This window comes from Crocodylus porosus, unplaced genomic scaffold (genome assembly GCF_001723895.1).
Source record: "Crocodylus porosus isolate Cpor-Errol unplaced genomic scaffold, CroPor_comp1, whole genome shotgun sequence".
Taxonomy (NCBI): Eukaryota; Metazoa; Chordata; order Crocodylia; family Crocodylidae; genus Crocodylus; species Crocodylus porosus.
In genome coordinates, this window is record NW_017728907.1 from 55399910 (window position 1) to 55412665 (window position 12756).

At 41.7% G+C, this 12756-nt stretch overlaps 1 protein-coding gene across 1 annotated transcript in view; it reads right to left on the reverse strand.

Moving 5' to 3' along the window:
* USP24 (ubiquitin specific peptidase 24) overlaps positions 1-12756 on the reverse strand; it is an 89420-nt gene that overhangs the window by 13168 nt on the left and 63496 nt on the right. Inside the window, exons 42-54 of the mRNA XM_019531490.1 lie at positions 12166-12285; positions 8258-8383; positions 7961-8059; positions 7331-7413; positions 6444-6585; positions 5906-6025; positions 5318-5538; positions 4725-4849; positions 3724-3865; positions 2962-3112; positions 1855-1950; positions 1046-1149; positions 128-241 (exon numbers count right to left, since the gene is read on the reverse strand). Of these exons, the coding sequence (XP_019387035.1) occupies positions 128-241; positions 1046-1149; positions 1855-1950; positions 2962-3112; positions 3724-3865; positions 4725-4849; positions 5318-5538; positions 5906-6025; positions 6444-6585; positions 7331-7413; positions 7961-8059; positions 8258-8383; positions 12166-12285 (1643 nt within the window). The remainder of the gene's footprint in view (positions 1-127; positions 242-1045; positions 1150-1854; positions 1951-2961; positions 3113-3723; positions 3866-4724; positions 4850-5317; positions 5539-5905; positions 6026-6443; positions 6586-7330; positions 7414-7960; positions 8060-8257; positions 8384-12165; positions 12286-12756) is intronic.

The window sequence follows — 12756 nt, forward strand, 5'->3', positions numbered from 1 at the left end:
TTAAAGTGATGAGATGACTGACGTATGATTAAGAAAGAGAAACATAAGGAAAGGTGATTTTGCTTTTAACAGCAGGTGACAGACCATGTAATCAACTGTTAACTGTGTCGACAAGACTGATACTTACTTTACAAGTTCTCGCCCCTCTGACCCAACCAAATACTCAACTAGCCATTGACAAGCATCAAAACTTTTAGAAAGCAAAGCATCAATGGTAGCAATCCATTCTTCTGTATCAGACCTTTAACAAGACAAAGACAGCAGGATCAGTATAGCCTCATCCCAAATATTCAAATTAATATTTTTTTCCTTCTCTGGTACATTCTGATCTGGTCACTCAAAGTAGTCTCTTTTCTGATCAGTGCCACACATACTAAAGGAGACAGGTCTGGCTTTTTTCTTGGGAACTATTTTTTGAAACTGCTTCCACAACTAAAAAAACCTTAGCATTAACTACCTAGAGTGAATGAGATGCTCACTATTTTACCTGTCTACAGAGCCCAAAGAACTCATAGAAATGGAATTTTCCAGGGCAAAGTAGTCACTGAAACTTGGACATCAAGTTCTGCCCTTGGTTGAGGCTAAGCATTTATATACCAGAACACCCAGAAGATGCGTTCGACAGTTAGAGAGTGTGCAATAACCAGAAAATAAAGCCCACTGAACAATATAATGTCTTTCTGCCCATAAAATATCAGAATTTAGCACTCTTCATTCAGAACATTAAAGCTCTGATCAGCATACTTGTATTTAAAGCTCTAGGTTCCTTCCACTTTAAAATGATTTTATATAGGTGACAGTCCTAGAAAGACAACTGAAATAGAAAGCTAGCTGGCAAATTACACACAGTCCTTTTATCAATAACTGATTTAGTGTTATGCAAATTTCATTTGTATTTAGAGTAACAATTCTGGGAACTGTTGCTGTGCTAATGAGTGTCCATGGGAGTTGGGGTATCAGGAGTTTTAAATTAAGTATTTCAAAGGGTTACACAACTTACAAATCTTATGAGGTCTGGGCATAACGCTCAAAAATAATTTCTTACCTGAGTTTTTTCTTGGTTCGTAGATAGGTTTGGAACAGGAACTGGACGGCTAGCTGTAAGCTCACCTTTGCCATACATGCATAATACGGGTGTTTTACTTTGGTCTACAATAAGCAACAAAGTTATTCCAGGCTGCAATACCATTTTGCTGTTCACATTTATACAGCAGACGGCTTCAACACAGAATAATAATGAACTTTAAAAATCTGTGACATTTTGAAGGACACTGGCAGGTTGCAAATTATCATCTCTGGGACATGTTAAACTACCTGAAACTAGGGTCACATCTTTGGTAAAAATTTAAGCTAAATTTCTGGAAGAACCACCACGTCCACTGTCCTAATCCATTTACTGTTCTATTACTCTGAGTAGGTAGGACTGTACAGACTGGCTACTTTGGACAATGGACCTAAACATCAGTCTCTCGACTTGGACAACATCCCTTTAGCATGCGCAGATGTTTTACAGAAAGTTCCAACACCTTCAAAAAGAATTATGGAGGTGACTATTTAATTCTTCCACAGAGAGAAGGAATTCTACCCAGGTAGAGTTCAGAGGCCTGCATATAATTAAAAACAGTGCAAGTCATAATTTTGCAAGTTTTACTTCAGGGAAATGCCAATTATTTCCATGGTCAGGAGCAGGAAGATGGCATCAGCTTTCGATGGAATGCTGTCACTTGGAAATGACTACTGACGGCTTACAGTTTGTGGACCGCCCCCCCCACAATGTCACACCCCCTCCCAACCCCCATGGCTGGGACCCAAATACATTCATAGTACCATAGGATTAATTATCCAGCTACTTACGGCATTCAGTGAGGCTAACGACAGAACAAAACTGAAGTAGTCACTACTGTACACATCTCTATTTTTCATGAATTTCAGATTCTCGTCTCTCACCATCTATGGGCAAAACGCTGTTTAGTAACAGAAAGCAAAAGACTTGCACATTAATTAGCCAATCCTAAATTTTACTCCTAAAATGCTTAACTAACTTGGGTTGTACTCTGAACTCACTGTCCAGCTTTTCAGGAAAAATACTACTGAGAAGTTTCCAAAGAAAAACAAAACAAAACCCCCAAATTGATAGTTTACTCACCTGGCCATTAAAAAACCCCCTCTCTAGTTCTGTTTATATTGAAGAATGTCAAGAAACAACAGGCTAAGAAACTGACAGTTTAGGATTAAAAATATATGCTGAACAATCTGCTGAGATGCAGTTCAACAAATCACCATGACACCGTGCCTGCAGAGTTCGGCCCCATTTAAGTGGTGTTCACAAAACGTGTTGCAGTAAGGCTGAAATGAGTTCTGGTTTCTGTGACTAACTGCTCATACTCTGTGACAATACCTCCGCCTTTCAAGCTTAACAAGTCAACTTCATTCTTCTTTTTAAGGCCCTACATTTTCTTCTGCCTCTAGGCTTCATCTCATCTCCTCCTCCTACTGGTCCTTCCCACTGCCCTCATTGTGCTGCTCTCTCATAAGGATGCTCTAAAGCAGAACAGCAGAAGACAACCTCCAGTTACCATCAAACCCACTCTCTACTTTTCTCCAGACCTGCACCAAGGAATTCAACATCCCTATTTTCAATAGTCAATCTATCCCTTAACTGCATGTGAACTGTTCTTGTGTGTCACGTTTGTCTTTTGCCATAAATACTTCAGAGCAAGGAACAGATAACTGTTTTTGAGGTAGGAAGGTAGACAGTATAGTTGTACAGTTTATAAAAATATATTTATTGGCACTGGATTAACAACTGCATAGGATCCGAAACATTTTCCAGCTTTGTCTTGATTTTATATTTAAAACAACAAAACAATAGGATCATTTTCAAATCAACATATTTCTTCAATTATACTTAGGGATCAACTGACCTGAGCAGCATTCAACTATTTTTCTGGCATTTTTTACCTGATATATCCGCACAGGCATTTTCTCTACAAAGAGCCCTTTCTTCTCCCCTTTTCTGACTAATTTAGTCAAGATGGAGAGACGGTCACTGCTGGGTCTGTGGGGTCGAGGTGATGACTGAGGTGAAATTTCTGGTGAAGATGGAGCAGATCTAAGAAAAATAAATTTTAATGCCAATAATTAAATTCCGCAGTAATCTTGCAATGCAACTTCCGATACATCAATAGGATAAATGTACACCTGAAGGACACTGTTCCTTATATTTAAATATATTTGTATAGGCTGTTAAGGTCTGAACTGGCTGCAATAGGGATGAAACACAGAAGTACTTACTCATGGAAACAATAAAATACTCATAAGTAGCTTAAAGAGATAGGGCAGATAATATAATCCTTTAGGGATGGGAGTTATTCTGTTCTTAATTTTATATGTAATGGCGGCGTCTACATGAGTGGCTGACTGCGCAGGCATTTAGTACTTGCTTAACCAAATACTAAATTACTGTGCAGTAACCAGCACTACTGTGCAGTCCTATTGCTGCATGATTTATTTTTAGACGAATACTGCACAGTAGCTAATTACTACTGTGCAGTAGCATCGCCATCACGATTTGTGCCCAACGATGCTATGGCACTGCAGCAATGAGCTACAGCGTAGTAGCTCGTTGCTACTGTGCTACAGTGTCTCGTACAAATGAGCTCAGTGTGCAAGCATGATGGCACTGGAAATGACCAACCCAAGGAGACAGGAGGATAAACTTACAGCGAGAGATCCTCAGCTTCTTGACGTACAACACTAACTCGGCTTTTCTTTGGTAAAACAGGAGAGTTTTGATCAGAGACTCTCTGGTAGAACAGCATGTAGGCATTCCAGTAACGCCGACGCACATCAGGGTAAGGGTTAGCTTTAAGGAAAAATAATACTCTTGTCAGTTTTTGTAGGTTTGATTACCCTTTTAAATTCCTGCAGTGGATGCAACTCAATGTGCACCTAACTGAAAAGGTGCACATTTTGCATGCCTCAATTTTACATGAGGCATCACATGTAAAGTACTACTCAATTTTAATGAGCTCCACACAGTCAGTCAATGTGGGGAACAAAATCATGTTTTAATTTTGTTCTACACAAGACCTTTCACAAAGTTATTTAGACTCACCATACCTTAGTGTAGATTCACCAACTACTTCCCACAATGAGTTGAGTGAATAGTTAGAAAGACATGTTAGAAATTACAGTTTTAAATGGTGCAAAGTTCAACAGGCCAGATTCTGCCATGTCCTGTCCCTTGGGTAGTTATTTACATCAACGCAAGGTAAGTAGTTTTTGCTTTTCTGACTTAGCAAGCATTCTATTTATAAATTGGACCTGGTGTAAGCAAGCAAACAAGGTGCTGGACCACAGTGCATTTGGTTCAATCACTATTATTTGACCACTCCTACAAACAGTCAATTAGTAAAAGGCAAGACACTAAGCTTGTTTAGGTGGGTCACTTTGGACTAGAAGCTGTTTCTTGGTCCATTAAGTCCAGTCCCTTTGCATCTGCAAGCAAACCTTCACCCAACAAGTCCTAAAAACTGCCCACTCTGTCTCACATACCATGACTGAAGTATCATTAAAAACATTTTAAATCTAATCAGTCACAAAATATCAAAGTGTTAGGCCAATAATATAACAGAATGCATCTGGATGCAACTGCTCTAATTCTAAGCGAGTTAGTATGGAATATACAAACTGCTGTTAAACTAACCCCTATTTATACTTACATTGATCATAGACTTTAGGTCTATACTCTCCGCCAAAACATTCATATTCTAAGGTTTCATCAGTTAACTCAAATTCTTCAACAACGGTGTCATTAAATTTGTACCATTTTCCTTTTCCACATCCCCTGCGACAGAACAGACAGATGCAAAATGGCAAGCTAAGTCTGATTCCCTTAAAAATAATAATACCCCCCCACCCCCTGAAACGGGAATCCTGGATTTGTGTCTGCTTTAAGGGTGAATAAGAATAACTTAACATTACCGTACTTCTTAAAACTAGTGTAATAAGATTTAAAGAACAAAGACACAAACTATAGGTAATATTCAAATCTCATAAAGAAGCTGAACTTGCAAGATGACACTGCATGGAGCCCCTATGATATCAACTGGACTCACTTTGGTTCACATGTTTCAGCTGTTTTCCACAACCACATTTTTTTACTCCTATAACACTCGGTGCCTGTGGGTAGCTTTAAAGGGATTGCTACACTTGAAAAAATGTATTACTCCCTTTAAAACCAATACCCGTCCTCAGGATCCAAATGTTTTGTTTGTCTCAACCCATTGAAAGACAAAGTCTTCCACTTCATTACCTCCTGTCCTTAATAAAGGAATAGTAGTGCCCTGCGTGTGCCTGGCCGCTGTGCACAATCACACCAACGAGCTCGTAGTTTTCTGTAGGGGCAACTTTTTTCCGTGGGGATCCTCCACCGCCCTGATCTGTGTTTCTCCCATTGTCACCAACTTCTAAGGAGGAATCTTGGCGAGCCATTCCTGACACTGTGTAAGGCTCCATGTTCAGCATCCACGGAAACTGTGCGATATCAAGAACATTTCAGATGAAGATAGTAACACCACATGCAGCATCTTAAATTTAATGTAACTGTATTAAAAAGACTGAATATATAAAATTTGTGCTGGAGCTGTGTGTCCTTGTAAGGTAAGAAGTATCCAGCATGTCTGTAAGGAAGTTGTTCTTCTGCCCTCCAGTTCAACAAGGACTGAGGAACTCCCTGGAGGTAGGCTCTACAGGGAGCTTTCATTCAGACATTAGCACTGTACAGCAGGTAAATTAACCATTCTTTATGATAAATTGACAAATCTTTTGGGTGCAAGGAGTAGAGGATAAGAAGGGTTATTTCAGAGGCCAGCAATGGGGACAAAAAGAGCGATGTTTTTACCCTTATCTGTTCATCATATTTGATGGATCGTCCACTTTCCCAATCAAATCCAAACCTCATCAGGTGGATCACCAAGACACTGGGGAGAACTTTAATGCAGGTGCGTTTCACTGTCGTTCTCTTAAAGAGAGAAGAAAGTCACCTGTATAGATGCTTATTATAAAATGATCTATAAAATTCCTTTCTAGTGTAACTTCCAAATATCTAAATTGTATACACATTGCTTGGTAGAAGTAGGAACACAAGTGAAAATCATTTGTAAAACCTAACGAGTTATCTAGCTTTGTACTGGGAATCCTTCTTCTCCTCTTGAAGTCAAGAGTGCACAACATTAGAGTTACAAGGGCGGGAGGTTGCTGCTTGTTTAGGGCTACAGAATGATTAATTAAAATGCAAGAAAGATATTGTTCTCATTCTAAATTAATTGTTGCTTCCTACGTGCATGTAATGAAGTGGCATTTGTTAAGACAACTGTTGCTTGTTACGACTACATAACATGTAAATTTAATCATGTTTCACTCAAAAGTAAAAACAGTACCTTTTCTTTACACTTCTCACAGTAGTAAGCGTTACTTCCCTCCAGAACTTCTCCTCTAACAAACTGGTCCAATGATATTTCCAGACTCTGGCAAGAAGTAACTCCTAGATTGAGAGCCATGAAGGCCTCCTCACGCTCATACCTAGATTCAAGAAGAAAAAAAGATAGTGAAAAATTAATAAAACCTATCTGATTTAGGCTTCATGTCCTACCTCACTTTCAGAAGAAAGAGCTGGGAATAAGTAGACATGGAATTTATTTCTCATTCACCTACTGCTGTGTAAAGTGACCATGGAATGCATCTCCCATCACATTAGTTTTTATAAAGCTGAACAGCCATCTTTGAAAAGCAAAATCTTTACAATAGAAACAACTCAGCTATTTGCTATTTGACTTGTTATAAGTGACCACCTACTAGTGAGTGGTCTCTTTGTCATTTTGCTCCTGTGGTTTAACAGAATCTGGTAACTGGAACAGATAACTAGTAAGGTCTTCCATGATTTTAGATAACATGATTGTTTGCAAAGCAGCTTTCTGGCCTACTGCTAAAAAACTGGAAACACCAGATAGTATTGTACAAGTAGGAGAGATGCAGATAAATCCTGCTTATGCATGCTAAACATATGAGCTATTTTAACCAGATTTATATTAATGTATGTAAATTCAGGCTGAAGGAAAGTGGTTTTGAATTCTAAGCTATCAAGAGGCAGGTTTAGGAAACTGTGTTGTACAGGGCAAATGATCAATGAATATTAATAAAGGGGTTTGCCATGTTTAGAGTCTAATGAAGCCGAGAGTCAAACACCTCTCTGATTATGCAACAAACCTGGTAAATGCCTTGACAGCAAAGAACTCTAGTGTACTGACTTACCCACCATATTACTCACCTGTGAGGACAGTCCTTACAGATCTTCTGGTCAGAGAAGACGCCCTGAAATGTGTTCTTAAATACTTGGTCTCGACCTATTTTCTGTTGAGGCAGAAAGGATTAGTAGTGGTATATGTATGTACTTCAAAAGCAGATACAAAAATGTGCAAAGTCGTAAAACAAACCCCCAGAAGTACCCAAGTTCCACGTGCTACAATGTCAATTTACTGACACTGCAAATAGAATTAAAGGTGGGGTTGCCAGTTTTCATGCTAGGGATTCAGCATGGTAAGAATTACATTGGCTTAAATGTCTACAAAAACAAAATGTATCCATGCCTGAATCCTGAAAACCATGAGCAAGCTGTAGAAATAAACTAGCTTAGCTGATTTAAAGAGTTACATCTAAAAGTTGTAAGCATCTCAAAGATGCATACCATGGGAGACCATCCAAAATATAAGATGTGTTGAATGAAAGATCAATAGAACAAAAATTAGGGTTCATCTTAAGCTTCCAAAGTATCTTATGATCAAGGATGGGATAAAAACTTCGTAATTTTAATGCGGTGAGACAAGTACCAATTTTTACTGCTTTACTTCCTCCAAAGAGTGAGACAAAAAACACAAACCCACAAAGCTTATGTTTTTACCTTGAGGTATTCATCCATCTGATCTATAAGGCTTGTAAAGAATTCATAGGCATCCTGTTGCTCTCGAACATAAAGTTCTTTATTCCACATCTTGAAAATCTATAAAACACATACATCCACCAACGGCAGAAGTGAAGTTTACCCCTAGACACTACAAGCAAAACCTCCTGTTTTGTATGCAAAGCCCAGAGAGATTCAAAAGGAGTAAAAATTGTACATTTCAACTGGCATGAATCAAAATCGCTCATGTTAATTGACTAGAAAAATTATATATGATGAATTAAATAGAACTGATACCTTCCAAAAGTTCTCAGGTACGTAATACTGCAACTTGCTTTCCATCAAATGACCGAAGAGAGACTGAACTTGATAGAATACATTGTCGTCTGGATTGTCTGTATCATCATCAATGGAAAGCAACGCCTTGGGAGGGAGGGAGGGAGGGGGAAGGGTAAATGAAAAAACAAAATGCAACATGACTTACTTCCAGAAGTACTGCTTAATGTAAATGAAAGTTTTGTCTAGACTCGAAACATGCTTGAACTGGTCATTAGAAGAAAACAGTCAGTTTGAGAATAAAGACTTCAAAATTTTATACAATTATATTTTCAATTCCCTTTAAAAAAAATGGAGCTTGAGACTACAGTCTATCACTTCGTACACAAAACCTACGCATCTTGAGCTCTCCATCATATTTTACATACCCCAGGCTAGAAGGCCTGACCCTTTGTTTTGAACCTTAAATGAATTTACAGTAGAGGTGATTAAATAATATTTGACCAATTTTTAGGATACTCAGTAGTTGACTTAGAAATATCATTTCTTACATGCAATGCACCCTGGGATATAATACACATCTTGTTTTTGAAAGGCAGAATGAAGGGCAAGTGATCTTTCCTTGCAGTAAGTGAAAGAGCAGTAACAGTAAGAAGGGAACAAAGCCTCCCCGTGGATTTCTACAGATTTTACTTCCACTTTTGAACAGAAACTGCCCTTACCACAGGGGCAGGAAAAATAAGGCCCATGGCCCAAGATCGCCAGCGCAGCAGGAGCCAGCTGGGCCCGGCCAGCACCACGCGTTTCCCAGCTGCATGGCTGGGACCGAAGGACACAGCAGGAGCCACCAATGCAGCCCAGCTTGGCCTGGCCTCTGCAGTTCCTGGCTGGCTTCTGTCGTGCTGTACCCTGCGGTCTCAGGCATGCAGCCAGGCCAGGTACGGTGCTGGCTGGGCTGGCTCTGGGACATGGCATGGCATGGCATGGAGCCAGCTAGGAACCACAGAGGCCGGGCCAGGCTGGCTCTTGCTGCATTCTGCAGTCCTGGCCATGCAACTGGGAACTGTGCACTGATGGAGTGGTTGGCGGGCAGGCAGGGAGCAGTGGCAGCAGGCAGGAAGGTAGGGAAGCAGCAGAGGAAGGGTGGCAGGCAGGGGAAGTGGCAGTAGCAGTGGCAACAGGCAGCGAGTGGGTGGGCAGGCATGCAGGGCTGGGGCCAGCAGCTGGGCAGCAGGAGCGCAGAGCCTGGGCTGGCAAGGGCTCTGGGGAGCCCGGCCAGCTCTGCCCCTCTCTCTGCCAGCAGCCTGGCCACATGCAGTCCTGGGGCATACGGGGACCATGCACCACCAGGGGTCTACATGTGCAGTGGGCCACGAGTGCCCCGAAGCCTTGCCGCCTGCTGCTGGTGGCAGGAGCTGTGCGCATTGAGGGCAGGGGTGTTTGTGGGGGGGACATGTTTGTATGGAGGGGGTCCCACACACATATCCCACCATACACATGTACCCACACCACCCCCTCACTGCCATACACACGTACCTATGCCCCATGCCACAACCCACAAACCCTCACACACAGCAGCCAGCATCCCCCCTCTACACATGCCACAACCCCCACCAGCCACCCTCCCTCCACACGCATAGCTCCCCACAAACCCCATACCCCCAAACCCATCCATCCCCCAAAACCCACATATCCACACACCCCCACAGCCCTCACAAACCCCGTGCCCATCCATCCATACCCCCCACACTCCCTGATACGCCCCCAACATATACAAGAGACTTCACTGTAAATTTTTATGCAATAACTTCTATATACATTATGCAAACACGCATAAATCAGGACAAAAATCATAGAATCATAGGGCTGGAAAGGACCCCAAAGGATCATCAGGTCCAGTCTCCTGCATGAGCAGGAAAGACATCTGGAGTCAGATGACCCCATCCAGGTGACTGTCCAGTCTTCTCTTGAAGACCTCTAGGGTAGATGACTGCACCACCTCTGGGGGGAGCTTCTTCCATAGTCTGGACACCCTAGTCATAAAGTTTTTCCTAATGCTCAGCCTGAAACCATCTTCCAGGAGTTTGTGGCTATTGTTTCTAGCTTTCCCCCAGGGTGCCCTGGTGAATGACTGTTCACCGAGCCCCTGATGTACGCCTCTGATATAGCAGTAAGCCACAATCAGGTCCCTTCTCTTCTTTAGGGTGAAGAGTCTGAGATCCCTCATCCTCTCCTCATATGGCTTGCCATGCAAGTCCCTGATCATGCGGGTGGCCCTTCTCTGAACCCTCTTGAGCTTTAGCACATCATTGTTGAAGTGCGGTGCCCAGAACTGGCTGCAAAACTCCAGATGCGGTTGTATCAATGTTGAGTAAAGCAGGAGAATCACTTCCTTGGTTTTACTGGAGATGCATTGATTGATGCATGCCAGAGTTTTATTGGCCCTCGCGGTTACCGTGCTGCATTACCGGCTCATATTTAAGCTGGGGTCTATTGTTACCCCTGAGATCCCTTTCATTTGTAGTGCTGGCCAGGTTAGCGATGCCCAGCTTCTAAGTGTGCTGCGGGTTCTTCCTTCCCAGATGCAGCACTTCACATTTCTCGACATTGAACCTCATCTGGTTCCGTTCTGCCCAACATGCCAGCCTTTCTAGGCTGCAGACACAAGCAGACACATCTTCAGGTGTGTCCGCACAACCCCATATCTTGGTGTCACCCGCAAACTTGGCCAATGAGCTTTTCACCCCCTCATTCAGGTTGTTGCTGAAGATGTTGAACAGCATTGGGCCAAGTACTGACCCCTGGGGGATGCCGCTGCCTACATCTCACCAGGACGACACTGATCCATTAATTTGGACTCTCTGCATCCTACCCTACAACCAGTTTCGCACCCACTTGACGGTCCCACAGTTGAGCCTGATATTTTCCAGTTTTCTGATCAGTACCTCATGGGTTACCAAGTCAAAGGCTTTCTGGAAGTTGAGGTATTGGATGTCAACTGCTTCTCTCTCATCCAGGTGACAAGTCACCTGATCACAGAAAAAAATGAGGTTGACCAGACAAGACCTGCTCACGACAAAGCCATGCTGCTGGCTGTCATTCAGGCATCACGCCTTCTGCAAGTTTGTCACATATAGCCTCTTCGTTGAATGTTTCTAGGATCTTCCCTGGAATAGAAGTTAAGCTAACTGTCCTGTAGTTCCCCAGGTCTTCACGCTTCCCCTTCTTCAAGATGGGCACAACAATGGCTCTTCCAGATTTCTCCAGAGGTCCATGATTTTTGAAAGACCTTTGCCAGGGTCTGTGCAATTACTCTGGCCAACTCTTGCTGCACTCTTGGGTGGAGTTCATCTGGTCCTGCTGTTTTATATACATCTAATTTCTTTAACTGGTCGTACACCAGTTCTATGGCAATGGTGGGAATGAAGTCAATCCTGCCCTGCTTGTTCTGTGCCTTACCTGGTGTCTTGTTCCCCTCGGTCTTGTGAAAGACAAAAAATATTTCAAAAAAAATATTTTTGAAATAAAATTAAATGTATGTTGTAGTAGATGTTTGATTTTTAGAATATAATTTGTTTTTGTTTTTTTTCCAGTTCCAAGAAGGCAAATCCCCTTGCCAGAAGGAATACATCTGGTTCCAGGATGGAGACCAGGGGGCAGGGCACGTGTCAAGGGGCAGAGCTACCCTTGCGGCCCTCAATGACTCACCAAAACTTGTTAAGCGGTCCTCCACCCAAAATAATTGCCCGCCCCTCCTTATCATTATTCTTGTATGCAATGTGCACTCTACTTTCCAACAGCTGGTTTTGGGGGGAAAAGGTGGATGTGTATGCGACAAAATACAGTACACTCTCTTATCCAGCTCTAATTTGCAACAAAGCTAAAATGTGTGCTGGCAGAAAATATTTCTTGGAAATTAAGTTGGTTACCTCAGGGAGACCTGGCTGCATGTAGAGCTGCTGGAAGACTGCATTCATATAACAAGTAGCACCACCATTCTTCAGTCCTACAAATCCTGAAATGGATCGACTATCCACTGGTGGAAGATACTAGGGGAAAGGTGGAGAAATTTCTCTTTACTAGTAAATTACATAAAAGATAGGATTCCAATAAACTCAAATGATTATACAGGCTATTATAAATGGTATGTTGGTTGTTTTCACATAAATTTGAGTGTGTGTGTTAAACTTGTGAGAAATATGCATACAAACACTGTATTTGGCTATATAATTGATACTGAAGATAAGGTAGCTAAATAGCTAAAAAAAAAAAAAAAAAAAAAAGTGAATGTGCTTTTTAAATAAAAAAGCAAAACACAAAAACAGGGATCCTGAGGTTCAAGTTTTTCTTGTCAATAAGAGTGAGACTCTATAGGCTGACTTCTCTTGGGAAAAATCAAAGAGACCTGTATTAATTCAGGTCTGATTATTGACAGGTTAATATGATGGAAAGTCTGTGGCTGGAGAAAATAACTAGCTAAAAGCAGTGTTTCAAACCACACTGATCAATTTAAATTTCAT